Source organism: Saccostrea echinata, unplaced genomic scaffold (genome assembly GCF_033153115.1).
Source record: "Saccostrea echinata isolate AGI-Se365-2 ecotype Australia unplaced genomic scaffold, CSIRO_AGI_Sech_v1 ptg000027l, whole genome shotgun sequence".
Taxonomy (NCBI): Eukaryota; Metazoa; Mollusca; class Bivalvia; order Ostreida; family Ostreidae; genus Saccostrea; species Saccostrea echinata.
Window position 1 is genome coordinate 13,252,590 of NW_026889776.1, and position 15,587 is coordinate 13,268,176.

Below are 15,587 nucleotides of genomic sequence, written 5' to 3' on the forward strand. Positions count from 1 at the left end.
TTAGTGTAAAGTTTGCTTAATATTAATACATGTATGTCATTTGAAATCAAAAGAATTTTGATAATTCTTGAAATTTAGCAACCTATTTTTTGTAGTTTTTATACATTTTACTTTATATATACCTTTGTCGATTTAAAGCTCCAGAAATACCCCGCAAAATCAAATCAAAAGGAGAAGAAAGAGGTTGGCGATGAAACTAATAAACCTCAAAAATCAAGGGTTCCTATCAAAACATGCGTTGCAGTTATCGTCAGTGTTATTCTGATCTGTGGTTTTGTTACGATGGCATCATTATTTGCTGTTAAGCTCAATAACAATGGTGAGTTATATTATATATATATTTTTTTTTTTTTACATTTTATAAGTTTTGATTGATTGATTGATTTATTCATTTATTTGAAAACTTCCCATCTACATTTAAAGCACTATTAATAAAAGCAAGAAATCGCTGTTTAAGAGACCTGCAAATTAAGTGTTTATTTACAAGCTTTCAATACGCCTATCAGGTGATGTAATCAAACAAACAACATTATCATCAACTGTCCTTCTGTGAAATAACAATCTTCTACTACATTAGTATATATATATATTTTTGTTAAAAAGCCTTATTTCATTTTTTTGGATAATTTTTAAAAGTAAATAAATTATTTTAATTTCATTTGTTTTTAGTAGAGAAAATCATAGCTTTACCAATTTTCTTTTTTAAAAAATGTACAAGCAGTGTTCAAGAATATACGTAGTTCACCAAACTGGACAAATTTGAGAGAAATCGTTCTCACAAGATTAACATAGTCAACATGGCATAACAATCTACGAGTTATTTCTCTTAAAATAGTGTAATATTTTGCGAAAAGTCACTCCGATTTTCTATTTTATTAAATATCGACTTTTTAATGTCCACCACCAAAAAAATTATCAAAAGAGTTAATATTATTAATAAATAAATTTTCTTGCTTATGTCTTCGTGTTATAGGGAACAATGCACGAGAGGATCAGAAAAGAATCATCGGTGAGTTCTTTCTTTGACGTGTCTATCATTTTGAAAGAACGAGAGTCTCTTTATATAGAGTAAATAAGTAGAAATTTACTTTTTACTTGTCCCGTATTATGAATACGTGTTCCATGTTTGTTTCTTTAAAATGTTGAACTATCTTTAACAGAACTTAACCAGTCACTGCAACGGCAAACGAGCCTTTTGAAAAATGTAATCGGTAAGTCTTCACTCATGTTTTTTTTTTATTCAGTGGTGTTACTTTTAATATAATAAACCAGGTATTATCTTTTTTATTTACATTTAAACACGTATTGTTCTTTAAAAAAATCGGCTGCCTACTTGCCTCAGAAAACAACAATAACATTTTATACATTAATTATCAACAAGTGGACCTTAGTTCTAGAAATTCCACCAGAATATTTTAAAAATTGAAATTCAGGCATCTCTAAACATATTTTTATTATGTCAAATATTAATAAGGGAAATTTTGTTCACCCTTTAGGAAAAAAAGATGTCTTGTATTTAGAAGCACAGTAAAGGAAGCTATTATAATAATGAAGTACAAGAGAGGAATGATTTTATAAGCATAATTCTTTATATCCGTTAGGTTTGCAATATATTTTAAAGTCAGTGGGAATGAAAATCACTTCGCTGTAAGCGTCAATTCATTATAAGTGTTTTTGCTATAAGCGTGTTTTACCGTTAAACTTTCTGAGAGCTTTCTTGTAGAGTCTCCACACTCATGGTCCTCGAATGGAAAATCGATTTACATATTATTTCTGAGCAGAAGAACTTGGATAGAGTCTCAGGTAATTTAAGCAGGATATTCAAAGTACTGGTATAATTGTTTGATATGGATTTTATAACACGAGTGGTAGAGGACTATTTAAAATATATTAACGAGTGCGAAAAAATCCCATCTCACACAGAAAATAATATAAATGATTTGAATTGTCTATAAAATAGTCAACATTTTCATATTACGAAAAATACGTCAAATGATTTTGGCCTCCGATTGTAGAAAAGAGATTAAATGATTATGAATAATAATTACATTTTGTATTTTATTTTATTTTATTTTATTTTTATTTTTATTTTTATTTTTTTGGTAGGTTTGGTGTTCTGATATTGGGGGAAAATTAGCAGAAATTGAAACAGAAGAGGAGAACACATTTATAGTGAACAACACTTTGAGTGAGGCTAGCACAATTGGAGGTACAATTTTTACATTGTAAATCAAACACAATTTTGATGACTAATTTTAAAGCTAGCTAGAACCAATGTATTTATCCATAATACATAATGTCCATTATTGTATGAGTTATTTTGGCGGATGTGTTTTATACCAATTGTAGGGCCTTTGTTTTTATACTTAATTTGACTACGAAATGTTCCGTCTACCATATATAACAAATTTTGGTTGTAGTTTTCTCATCAACTATTCATTGCAGATGCTTAAAATTTTAACACACTCTTTGTTTAGGCATGTTGTACGGTGGGTATGAATCCGATGTCAACTTCCTGTTTATCCGCGTGTCTGTCTGTACCATACATAACAAATTTTGGTCGCAGTTTTCTCAGCAATTACTCATCGCAGATGCTTGAAAGTTTAGCTCACTCTTTGTTAAGGCATGTAATATGGTGGGATTCATTTTTGTATGATTTTAATGTCAACTTCCTGTTTATCCGTGTGTCTGTCCGTACCATAAATAACATTTTTGTTGCCGTTGAACTGGTGTATTCACATCTGAACAGAGCGGGGTATAATTAGTGAGCAATGGCTCACAGACTTCTTATTTGTATTTGTTTTTTTTTAGATTCGTCACTTTTTCGTTATCAGTATTTTCACCTTCTTCATTAATTACCATTTTTTCTCCAACTCTTTTTTTTTTTTATTTTTTAATTGCTAAAAGAAATGAATCGTAACTACTACCACGTGCGGCAGATTAAATAAGGTCTACTTTGAAAAAAGTCTTTAGAGAGGAATTGCCATCTTTTTTTTAAAATTAATTTTCCAAGCCCTGATTCTTGTTGTGATGTAATTGTTTCATAGGCACTTCACTAATTACTATATATAAAGATAGGTCTTTTCTGTTAAAGACAACGCGCTTCATAAATATCAAAAATTCAAAATTACCGGGTGTTTTTTTTTTTTTATCAAATCCACAAAAACAATAGAATTTCGAATAACTCAGCTTTAACTTAATTCCACGTAACTATATAATTATCTTAACAATGGCGACTATGAAAAAGAGAGGTAGCCCAGCGGACGCAAGCAGTTTGACAAATTAAGATAGAAAAGTGTGGAAGAGAAGGTATATGTAGAAAAAAGTAAGAAGAAAATCATGTTGCTTTAACAACATTGTGTATACAAATACCCTTTCTTTCATCGTGCCATTAATGCTGTATTTTCCGGCAGTCACTATACAAAACTGTACGTGTGGCGGATCCTATTAAAATTCAAGCCAATTTAACTATAGAGACGTGAGATGTGAAGTTATCAGAGTTGAAAATTGATGAAAATTTAATTCTATTGTATAATAAGTGTATCTGCACACAATTTCGTATTATTATTTTTAGCCAAGATGCGTCATATATCTCCTTAAAATTAGAAGTGATAGCTTAGCATATTCTTTTTTCAGCGTTATCTTTTCATTGTTTGATTGAAGGATATTTTATATACATAGAAGATTTTACATATGCCTTAAAATTTTGAAAACCTGAAGGAATGGTTTTAAAGAACAGAATAATTTATCCATCAGGGTATTTTGTATAGCCGAATTTATAATACATGATATACATTTTGTAATTAGAAGTATGTGTAAAAGTGTTAAATTTATTTTATCTGTTGCTCAATACAGTGAAACTCGGTTAAAGGGGCTATCAGTGTACCTTGTTGTATCCATAATCCATAATCTCATCCGTGTAATAAATTCATGTAAGTTTATAGACAAATCTTCGACAAACTATGACCACAGAATATGTCCAGGGAAGTATTAAATACAAAACCTACCTTGGAGTACTAAATCTTTTTGATAAATTGAATTTCAAATATGAATGTTTACAAAATGTTTACAAAATATTGCCAGTTCAATATTTTGAATGTTGATATCATAAAAATTCATTATCAAAAATATTATTATCTTTATTTTTAACCTCAGTTTTCTAAATCCATAAATTTGTTATATCCCAATTCGTTCTATAAGGAATTAATTAAAACTTCGCCGGGAATAAAATAAACTTCGCTATATCCGTAAATTGGCTATATCTGTGTTTGTGCCAAAGAGCTCGAGTTTAACTGTAAAAACATCTTTTAAAAAATGAAACCCTAATTAAGAAAACATATTTTTTTACTTTTTTTTTTTTTGCTTCTTGACATTTCCAGCTAGTGTATGGGTAGGAGGAACAGATGAGGAAAGAGAGGGTGTTTGGAAATGGGCGTCTACAAATGCAAATATAACATTTACCAATTGGAGTCCAGATGAGCCAAACAATATACTCGATCACGAGCATTGTCTGGAATTGGCAGGGATGGAAGCATGGTCATGGAATGATAATTATTGTAAAAACAAAAGAAGATTTCTATGTGAAATATTGCAGAGTTAATCAATTTTCGCTTCTCCCTTTTTTTTAAGAAATATTTATCGTCATCATTGTTTTACTGCATTTGTTTGGTTTATATTTATGTCACGTATTCTATTTTTTTTTCTTCCATTGAAGTTCACTTAGTACGAACAAACAAAAATCTTGAAAGTGAATACTAGATGAATGTTAATACAAGCAAAATAAACATGTTTAATCATGTAAAGTTTAATGGTTAATTTTCATTCACGATTTCTCCCCAGTGTTCTTCAAAGTAATGAATATCGTCATAGTATTAGATTTATAAGGGGAATTGCTAAGCATGAGAGCATCATAGAAAATTTCTTATATAATTATGTAATTGATAAAGGGAAAAATCCTTCTTTTTAATTTCATGTCCTCTTCCTCGCTTTTGGTATGAGTTCCGTGACCCTTTACAAAATTGCGAAATTTATAACTCCTGAGTTTATTGTTCCAAGTATCAGCCTGTGGCTTAATTGATAATACATGTATATTGAAAATCCATATTATATCTTGTAAAATTTCTCTTTTTTTTTCTTTTTCTGTTTTAATTCTATATTTCAGTTTATTAATCTTTGCAAAATAAAAAAATATGACACATTTTATATTAAATATTTGTAACCTTATAACAAAGGTAGAGCAAGTGAAAGTACTATTTAAGAGAGACAGAGGGAGATAAAAAGTACTCATTTATAGTATAGGGGGAAACTGTGGCCATGATTGTGCGAATCCTTTACATAATTGTGAAATTTATGACCCCTGTGTCCATGGGCCTAAGGGTGGAGGTTAGTTCTGCACGTGTGGAAAGTTGAAAAGGACATTTTACAAAAACAAATCTTAAAACTTACGGAAAGTTGAAAAGGACATTTTACAAAAAGAATATCATAAAACTTATTCGCAAATGCGTTTTCTGCCTGAAGTCCTGAATAAATTAAACAATTTAAGAAATATTTCTTCTGTACTTTTGAAATTCCCAGAATTAATTATTCCTGTAGTATAAAATGCGGTGCTTTCTAGAGTAAGGTTAAGGATAGCAATGCATAGTGAATTTCAAATATTCACCTGTTGTTCGTTTAAGAAAAAGCATATGAGATTGTGATTAAATTAAGTGTTGTTGATTTGCAGCGAAAATTAATAATATATTGCTTTTTAAACCGAGCGATTTATGTTCACTTAAATGTCTTTATTTTCAAAAATATGTTCTGACATTTCATCATTAAAGTCTTATTATCTATTTCTAAATTGTTAATACTATTATGAATTATTGAATCATAAATTATTGATCTTATTTCCCAAAATCATCAGCACAGAGATTTAATTCTACTTCTAAGTCAGGTATTCTTACATAAAACGCGTATAAATTTCTTTTCTTTTCACAAAGGAAATTAAGGTTCACAAACCTTCTGTCATTCATTTAAAACGTTGCCTTAACTTTTATGAAATAAATGTATCTTATTAGTAAAATACAAACCTTTTATACCATAGCTTGCGAGGCAAAATTTATCAAAAAGACATTTCAACTTAACATACATATCTATAAGGGAATAATAGACATTTATGTCATTAAGAGTTATCACTCTTATCGAGTATCAATGAACCTTAAGGCGTATATGAAGGGGAACACAAAACATTAAATCGTGTACGTTTTCATTACCTAGCTCACAGCAGTTAATTAAAACATCATGCCAAATAGTTTGTTTGCTTTTGTGTTCTTTTTTCTGTTTTTATTTTAAACAAATTATTCATAAAATGCATCAAAATTAGCCATGACGAATACTAAAGTACATGTATGTGTTTTTAAAAGAAGAGCTCGAGGATATTGAAGAAAATCCGTATCTTTGTACTTTAACAATACGTTAATATTACGTTGTATACATGTATTTAATTATTTTTGTGTACTTTTAACATAGCAATATAACAACACATTTCATAAAACTAATCGATCATTCTATATTTTGTCTAAAAATAAACAATTCCTATATATCATTGTTAAAAGTTTGATAGCTTTATTACATTCAAAGAAAAGTAGACATAAAACATGAAAATTTCTTATGTGTTTTAAAGTCTTCTCTGTTTCATTTAAGTCTTTCTTATATCAAGATATAAGTTTCTCTTACTGATTACTATAATTTTGCGGTTTTTATAGGATGATGATTAGCAAAACAGAAATCATTTCGTTTTGTTTAATTTTGTGTGATGGGTGAAAAATGAGATTAACATTCTATTAAAGAGTAACAAAAATGGCCGAGCTATATATTTATGTTTATAAGAATATACTGAATTTCCAACGAAACATCTTAAATTTTTGTGCATATGTACTAAATCCTGACATTAAAGTACATATCGATATTTATACGTAACAAGAACATCAAAAGTGCATGTGATAACAGGAGTTTAGAAACGGGTCACTATTATTCGGGGAAATTCATTGTACTTTTATGAAAGGTATATTTTTTAATTAAAGATTCTAATATTTCGAAAGTCCAATTTAATAGCATCCCCGCAATATATAAAGGTAATGTAGACTCGGTGAAATACACCACAGATACACAAAGTACGGTAAGTATGTTATTTTATTTTGTTGAGCATAATAATGATAAATATCAGAGATTTACTATGATAAATATCCTTAAGATTTTCGGCATTTTTTTAAAAAATCTATGATTAAATATATGTGACCAGATTTCACTTCATTTTCAATTTTTATCTGTTAGGGAAATTTTCACTTCATATTCATTTTATCTGCGGTATTTTGAGTTATCAAAAAAAAAAATTCCTAGTGTAAAAAAAAATCGTCAAGTTTGCAAATTTAATTACATATTTTTTTTTAATTAAAAAAAATTGCTTATTATATATATTAATTTTTTCATTTAAAAAAAACGGTCACTAGACTTGTAAAATAATGAAAGTAAATTTTATTTTAAAAATGATATTCATCATATCTAAATGCTAAATGCTAATTTAAATGTAAACATTGAGCCATCCTTAACAATTACCAGTAAATAGTTATTCTACCAGTAGGCGGCTGAAAACTCGTTGTTCCTTTTGCTATTTCAAACCACTTTCCCCGACAAATGTCAAGAATTTGTGTGTGTGTGTGTGTGTAAATTTTAAACTCTCAATAGCTTTCCAAAGCTTTTTCCTAATCTTAAGTTCGAAAGTTACTTGGGCATTAAACCACTGAGAATATAAAGGCACAAATAAGCCTCTTTTATATTACATCCCTTCTGTGCTGCTCAGTTTCAATTTTTAACGCTATATACCTCTGTTATTCATCATATCAGTAAATGTATACGCTACTGGGAAAAATGACCTTTACCGACACTGTATGATTATACATCTTCGTAACTTTGTATCCAGACTTTTACTTATCTTCAGTTCAAAAGAGTGAAAAACAATGGATTCAGTGAAATTCTATAGTAGTGTTCACATGCAATTTTATAGCAGTAGACAATAAAAAAAAATAAATGTTATTAGATAAAATTAAATATTTAACAATTAGCTAAAAACAAATTCTTATGTACCACCAGATTATTCATGAATGTTTCAGGAAACATTCATTTATAAAAAAAAAATGCATAACGAAAAGGTGAGATTAATTAACTTTTAATAAACTATTATAATTAATTACACATAATAATTAGTTGTTTAATTAATGAAGATAAATAATTTGAAAAATAGAAGGAGTGGACTCATGATATTCTTCATTAACACAATTAAATATAAAATTCCATCCAAAAATTAGGAGCTGGTGCTTTAATTATTAATTCTAAAAAGTCTGAGTCAAGGGAAAATACAATGAAGAAAAATAAGTAAAATTTATTATTCAGATGCAACCATCTTGTAACTATGAAATTCATTTTTTTAAAGAAAAACAAACGAATAGCAGAGACATCTGTGAAAACTCCCATAATATAACCCTTGATAATCTTTATTGGAAAGACTGCAGTTTTTCGACGATCATCTTTCATTGAAATACTTTTGATGAATTCTGTCCAGTAATTGTGCAAAAGGCAGTAAGTTAGCGAATGCCTGGACTTCATATAGAAATAAAGTTTTTTGACCTAAATTCAAATTATACAACCAGTAAAAGACATAAAATAATATTTAAAATTGCGTGCATCACTGTTTCTAAATTCTTTCATTGAGACAACACAATCATCTACAAACATTTTTGTACCTATTACTTATTCTAATACATAAACTCAATAATAAGCATGTGAACGTCTGTTGGTGTGCGAGAAACAAGATTTGTTTACCAAAGAAGTCTTGTTTAGAAACAGCGTCATCATCAGTTCACAATGACCAGCCTTTATTGCAGACCACCAGCGAATAAATGGCAGCTTACAATTGAACTCCACTTCGGCTTTCAAACTTAAATTAGTGTCATTTTCTGAGGAAGATCACGATCATTAGAAATTCCTGTTCACATGCATAAAAACTGTTTGTATGGGGGTTTTTTAATGTTCCTTCCGAGAATTTTTCACTCATTAGCCGTACGGAGATTCCACCACTTGCAAACTAGCTCTTAGAAACTGCATGTTTTAGACGTATACTCTGCACTCAGGACAGAATCTTTTTGATCCAGCACCTACAGCGGCACAAGACCTCGGTTTTTACGGTCGCATCCGAAGGACCGGTCTCCACGTCAAGCAGTGGGATTCGAACCCGCGACGTAAGGATCAGCTCCTTACTCCGTAATTTAGAGCAAACGCTCTTTAGGTTTAGTGTTAAAGTGTTAGTCACGCAGGCGACTTAAATGTTTGAAAAAATATTATAAGATACTGAAAATAGAAGCTTATTTTTTTTTAATAATGGATAAAGCCAAGTGAGGGAGATACTAATGCCTCTTCGGCCATACAACTCATATGATCTCATATTTAAATCTCTGTTTCACTTTTACAAAAGAAATTATTTTAGAAAGTGGGACTAAGATCCAAAAAGTAAGTTCAGATACATGTTAGTTTGATCATCCTTGGACCAGGTTATAACATGTAACCAAAAAGCAGATGAAAAAAGTCCCACCGACTTATCCTCAATATGACTTATGATACAGAAAGCAGTTAAGCCACTTCTTTAACATAAGGCTACGTTTTTCAATGCTTTTTAAATTTTTGGTAAAATTATTGAGATTACGTTTATTCTCTTTGATAGTAAATGTTAATGTATATATTAGCTTGTTGTAAGATTTCTAGATTTTATTACGCTTTTTTCACCTCTTTTTTTTTCTAGAAAAGCTGTTCGTGAATAAGATTACGGAACCTTTGCATTAAAAATGAAAATCTTCTACGCATTCGTTCTGCTTTTTGCAATATTTAAGCTCATTGACGCTTATGAGGAGTATCGCAGAGTTTGTCTGAACAACGAAGTTGATGTCGGAATTCGAAAGACACCATGGGAAAATTTTGCTACACATACTTGTATCTCTGGACCTCTAACTCGGACATGTGTAATCGTCGGTGAGCAAAAGGAAGAGAAGTACAAAAGTCATAAAGAAAAATGTAGTATCATTTGAAAATTTCATTTTATCATTCCTGTTTTCACTCCTGTAATATTTTTCTTTAACGCTAATTTAGCGATATTACTAGTATTAAAAAATGTATGCAATTTGAGCATACCAAATTTTGACAGAAGTGGTCTTTAAACGTGATTTTGTAGAGATATAAGTTCGTTTTTCATAATATTTTAAAGTCTCCTTTGTCTAATTTGCATTTTAATTATCAATGAAATTTAAATCTATATAAAACTTATAAGTTACCCAAGATTCTACGTTTAAGGCATATTACCTCTTATATTATTCAAATTGCTTGGCATATAATATTCCACCTACATAAGCGTGTTTCTATAGATGCCAGAAATGGGTTTACCTGTACAGGCGAACGTCATTTACAGGGAGGCCTGCCGTATCAAAAAAGTTTATGTTGCGACCGGAAATGTAAGTTTTTTAAAGAGTTGCAGAGTAAAAAGTTTTAAATCTCATGAATATTATAATTAGGAGATGAATAATACTTAAAATTAATGTTCTTCGGCAAATAAGTACTGTAAAATAATTAATGTCACGTTCTGGAACAACTACACAGGATAAAAGTTAAAAAGGCAACTATTGCATATTTAATTTATTAATAATTATGAAGACTTCATGTAGGTACATATATAATTATGATATTTTCCTACATTTTAGTTCATCGACTCGTGCTATGTAGGATTTCGCAGCTATTTTCTTTTCGTGATGGTTTCAATATACAGCTTGGTACAAAAGTGATAAAAAGTGTCATACCGTAAGTTTTCTTTTATCATAGAATGAAATTACAGAATACGTTTGTTACATTTTTCTATTTATCTATATTACTTTGAAAGTACTTGAATTCAAAATTTGTTTCTATATCTTTTTTTAAATTCCCCTCTAAGTGAGAAGGGCCTTTGACATTAAACTAGATTTTTTTGCTTCATTTATTACGATATAAAAAAAATGAAATTTAGTGAACTTTAAAAATTTAGAAAGTGATACTATATGTACCATAGTTTGTTTAAAAAAAAAAAACATTATAATCTATAACTTTTACCATTATCCCACTTATGGTAGCCATTACTCCTCAAATGTTTTATTATTATTTTTTCAGAAACCCAATTCCAAGTGACCAAACAGCATTTCGAGTTGAAATCTGCAACCTTCTCCAAACTAGATATGGAGCCTACTAATGTGAAATTTTCTAGAGATAAAAGTACCTGATATACATGTACCCTTATTTTTTATTGGACAGAAATTATTTTTATCATATACATGTATATTTCTTTAAAAATGTAATTTCATCTTAAAATAAAAAATAATAAAGAAATATTGTCATATATTTTTCTCTAAAAATTGCATTTTGGTCAATTCCTTATTAATACCTTTCTATTATCCTCACTATAAGCTTCTAATGTACCTTTCGGAAAGAAATAAAATTGACAGCAATGAAAAAAAAAACCCTTTGTTTTGTTCTTCGTTTTCAAAGATAAATAGTTACATTTTTTTAATGGAAAAATAGGGCGTTCTTTATTCCATCGTCGTTGACTCTCCCTATGCTCTCCCGAAAAATACGATTTAAAATTAAAGCGTGTAATTGTGAAATTTACTGTAGATTCCTAAATATACGCGAGGAATTAATTATCGCGTAATAACGCGAGAAGCATCTCTTGCGAAATAAAATTTCTCGTTTTTATTTTTATTGTGCTGAAATCCATGTAAAATCAGTTGATCAACCATCCATTCGCGAATTATTGTTCTCGCGATTTGACGTTAAAGCACCATTTCGCGATATTAAGTACCCTCGTAAAATAAGGAATGTACAGTAATTAAAAAAAACAACTGTCAAAAAGCCATTTCCTTGGGTGAATAGAAGGTAATATAAAGAAAAAGGTCCTAGTTTTCCAGCAGCTTGTTAGTAATGTTAATATGTTGATTAACCTTATAACCGCTTCATGTTGATGTCTGCTGAATCCTCTTTGAAATGAAAACAAACGCCTTGGTACAGAGCAACCAGAAAATTTAAATCAAGGAATAAAAAATATTGATATCTTGATAATGTCTTAGAGGTCCGTGTTTGCTCTGCTCCTATTTTGTAATGTTTAATGGACTTCTGAGCTCGAATACTGTTCGTTATCTACAAATATTTCATGTATATTTGTACATGTAAAAATAAAATGCAATTATTTTATAGCTGTCTAACTATGGTCATTGTCACCCCCTATTGAGGATTACTAGGAGGTTCTGTATGAGACTTTAAGTGAATTTAAAAAACATTCTAACGTATTCATTTTTCAAAGAAAAACGGAGATTCCCATTGTGTACTTTATAGAAAAAAAAATTCTCATGTCAATGTCTTATCTCAAATGTATATTTCATTTTTGTGTACTTTTCAAATGCAGGTAAACGTAAGATTTCATAAAACTCTTTGATCATTATCTAAAAATAAAGCTTTATAGGTAAACAAACCATGATTTGTGAGGTGTTTTATGACTCGAGAAAAAGCTCCAACTGGTGTTGTAAAATAATCTGCAGAGAGGCCTGCTATAGGTTTAATATAATGTAACTTTTTGTTGTCATAGAAAATAAAGATAAAAAATATTTTCACCCAAATTTATCCTACCATATATTTTATTAAAAAAACACAGTCGTTTCAATTTTCAGAGTGGTAATTTTATGGGTACTTTTGGCACAAAAATGACACTACATAGAAAATTCTGATGAATTATACAGTGTACGTATTCAATGTTCATACCATCTTTGTCCCAGAAATGTAGATAAACAATTGAATTCAAAATTTATCTCCCCTGTATTTCAAAAGAATGTCCTGCATACAGCATTATCATTATAATACCACGATCCATGTTATTATTATCACGAATAAAATTATTTAAGGACAACAAAGGCTTTCTGAACTAACATTTGTGCATTACCTATCTTACATGAATAATTTGCGAGAATGACACCGCCATTGCTGAATGAATTACCATAATTTTCGAAAGGGTAATATCCTAATCAACCAAAATAATTTGATAAATCAGAACGGATTTTATTATTTATTATGATAACACGTGTCTTTTAGTCTATTGGACACGTTTTTCTGTCTTAAAGAAGATAAAAAAAACTTTCCAGTAGCAATGGGATTGACAAAAAACAAACAAACAGAAATGTGTACAAAACAAAACGACTCTCAATCAAAATTTGATGCCAAAATGTCTGTTTGAAACAATGTATGTAACTTTTCAAAAAAAGTTTTTTTTTAATAATATTATCATCTTATCTTTAACTGGGTATAAATCTCATTTAAAGTTAAAAAAAATATCCGACTTTATGATTACTTTTCAAATGGTTATAAGAAACATTGGAAAGAGAAAACCGCAGGTACTATTATCTAACTGACCATAAATTCTCTCTCTCTCTCTCTCTCTCTCTCTCTCTCTCTCTCTCTCTCTCTCTCTCGTTTATCACACAAAATCTGAATTTACCATTGTCCCATATACGCCATTAATAAAGAAACAAACGCTAAATCGCATGCTGATAAGAGATATAACTAGTGAAACGAAGGAATCATATCTAACAATTTCCTGTAAATTTCTTTAGAACATTTTACAGGCACTGGATTGTATTGTTAAAATTGAAATGGCAAAAACTAGGCAGTAAATATACATTTTATTTTTCCGTAACCAATAACCAATACAAAATATCAAGTATAAAATGTCCGAATTAAACAGAAAAAAATTCATTTAAAAAAAATAATATATAACATTCAGTAAATAGTGAAATCAGCCGACTTGTATGTGTTCAGGATAATAATGTCGTATTCTACGGAGGAAACATAACTCAACGGCAAACGTTGTTCGATCTCGAGGTGTGGGGGAACTGCAAAAAAAAAGAACTTAAGTAGAATTTTTAAAATAAATATCAATATTTATTACAACTAAATTTATTATTGGTCGACAGTAATGATACTATATTTATTTGACCATGTACTCAATCTCTCATTAAGTAAGAAAGTAAAAATTTTTGACAAACAACTTACAAGTGTGATCCCTCTATAATTATTACAGTTATTCATATTTCCTTTTTTGAAAATTGGAGTAATGATACCTTCTGACCAGCTATTGGGAAAAACGACTGATGTAAAACAATGTTAAATAAATCCACAAGATATATAATGAGAATATCATTATACTCAATAAAATATTCATTTAATAGATTGTCAATTCCCGGAGATTTTTCTTTCTTCAAACGTTTGATAACACGAGTTATCTCCTCTGCGGTTATTGGACTGTTCAATTCAGGATATGCAGAATTGTCTTTTTCTGAGGACACCGAGTCACTACTGGCATGCATTGAATGTTGATTTGAGGACAGTTCTTTAAAGTGGTTATAAAATTCCGAGAGATCCGGTCCATGTGACACGCTTCCTTTCTTTTTGAGGAAAATGCGATAGAATTCTTTTGGATTTTTCTTCCTTATGTATTCCATTTGATCTCCTTGGTAACGGAAATATTCTCTTTTAACTTTTCTTTCATACCTTTTATAATTTCTCTTAGAGGTGACCAGTAAATTTCTGTAAAAATGAGTCCGTGAGCTATTAAACACATTTAAATTTCTTAAGTAAGTTTTACGTTACTCCGTGCATTTGACATCAAACCAAGGTTTATTGTCTATGTGTTTTCTTCTTTTGATTTGGTTGGAGGTATTATTAATTATAATTTCCTTACCACAATGCGGGAGAAAAATATCGTTAAGTACCTGCGTAAATGTCTCCATACAGTTATTGACCCCTTCTTTTGTTATTTCTACATCATCTTAAGCGTCCGCAAGATGTTGTAAATGAATACATAGTTCAGTTTTAATTTCATTATATAACAAGTCATCCCATTTCGTTCTAACAAAGCGTGTATTTACATTACTTCTCTTATCATTCAGCACGATAGATTTATTGACACAAATTTGAAAATGCAGTGGAGCGTGGTCAGACCATTCATTAAAATCTTCAACATGAAAATAATCAACTACATGAAAAAAAATTTCAGATACAATTGTAAAGTCATTAACACTCACTCCAAGGTGATTTAAAAATGTATATCTACCATCCTTATCTCCAAATGTACAACCATTACATACTCGTGTACAGGTTGAACGACAGAGTTCTAACAATTTCCTTCCAAAACTATTTACAACTACATCTTGTGTCTTTCCCTCTGGTAATGGAACATCGCAATTATAATTTATAACAGGTGAAATAAATTTATTCAGCTCTGTACCCATCGAATCATATTCTATAAGATCTAATGAGGTTCCTATACGTGAATTAAAATCACCACTTAGTATAACACATCCCTTTTCTTTGTACATTGATATGTCCTCATTTAGAGTAGTAAATAAATCAATATCATTTTTTTTTGTAAAAAACACTATTTTCATGCGGTATGTAAACAAATCCAATATAAAGGTCGGTATTTTGATCATTAATAC

General features: G+C 29.7%; 2 protein-coding genes across 2 annotated transcripts; both read left to right on the top strand.

The window, feature by feature from the left end:
• Positions 1-263: 263 nt before the first annotated feature.
• On the top strand, positions 264-4,636 carry LOC133193386 (C-type lectin lectoxin-Phi1-like). The gene is made up of 6 exons (XM_061329321.1): positions 264-319; positions 974-1,009; positions 1,161-1,211; positions 1,724-1,803; positions 2,107-2,209; positions 4,380-4,636. Exons 1-6 carry the CDS (start codon positions 283-285, stop codon positions 4,598-4,600), a joined length of 528 nt encoding a protein of 175 aa, XP_061185305.1. The 5' UTR covers positions 264-282; the 3' UTR covers positions 4,601-4,636.
• Positions 4,637-9,852: 5,216 nt separating this feature from the next.
• LOC133193387 (uncharacterized) lies at positions 9,853-11,314 on the top strand. Its single transcript, XM_061329322.1, has 4 exons — positions 9,853-10,056; positions 10,446-10,532; positions 10,779-10,875; positions 11,218-11,314. The coding sequence occupies exons 1-4, from the start codon at positions 9,873-9,875 to the stop codon at positions 11,294-11,296; spliced, it is 447 nt and encodes a 148-aa protein (XP_061185306.1). The 5' UTR covers positions 9,853-9,872; the 3' UTR covers positions 11,297-11,314.
• The last annotated feature ends 4,273 nt before the right edge of the window (positions 11,315-15,587 follow it).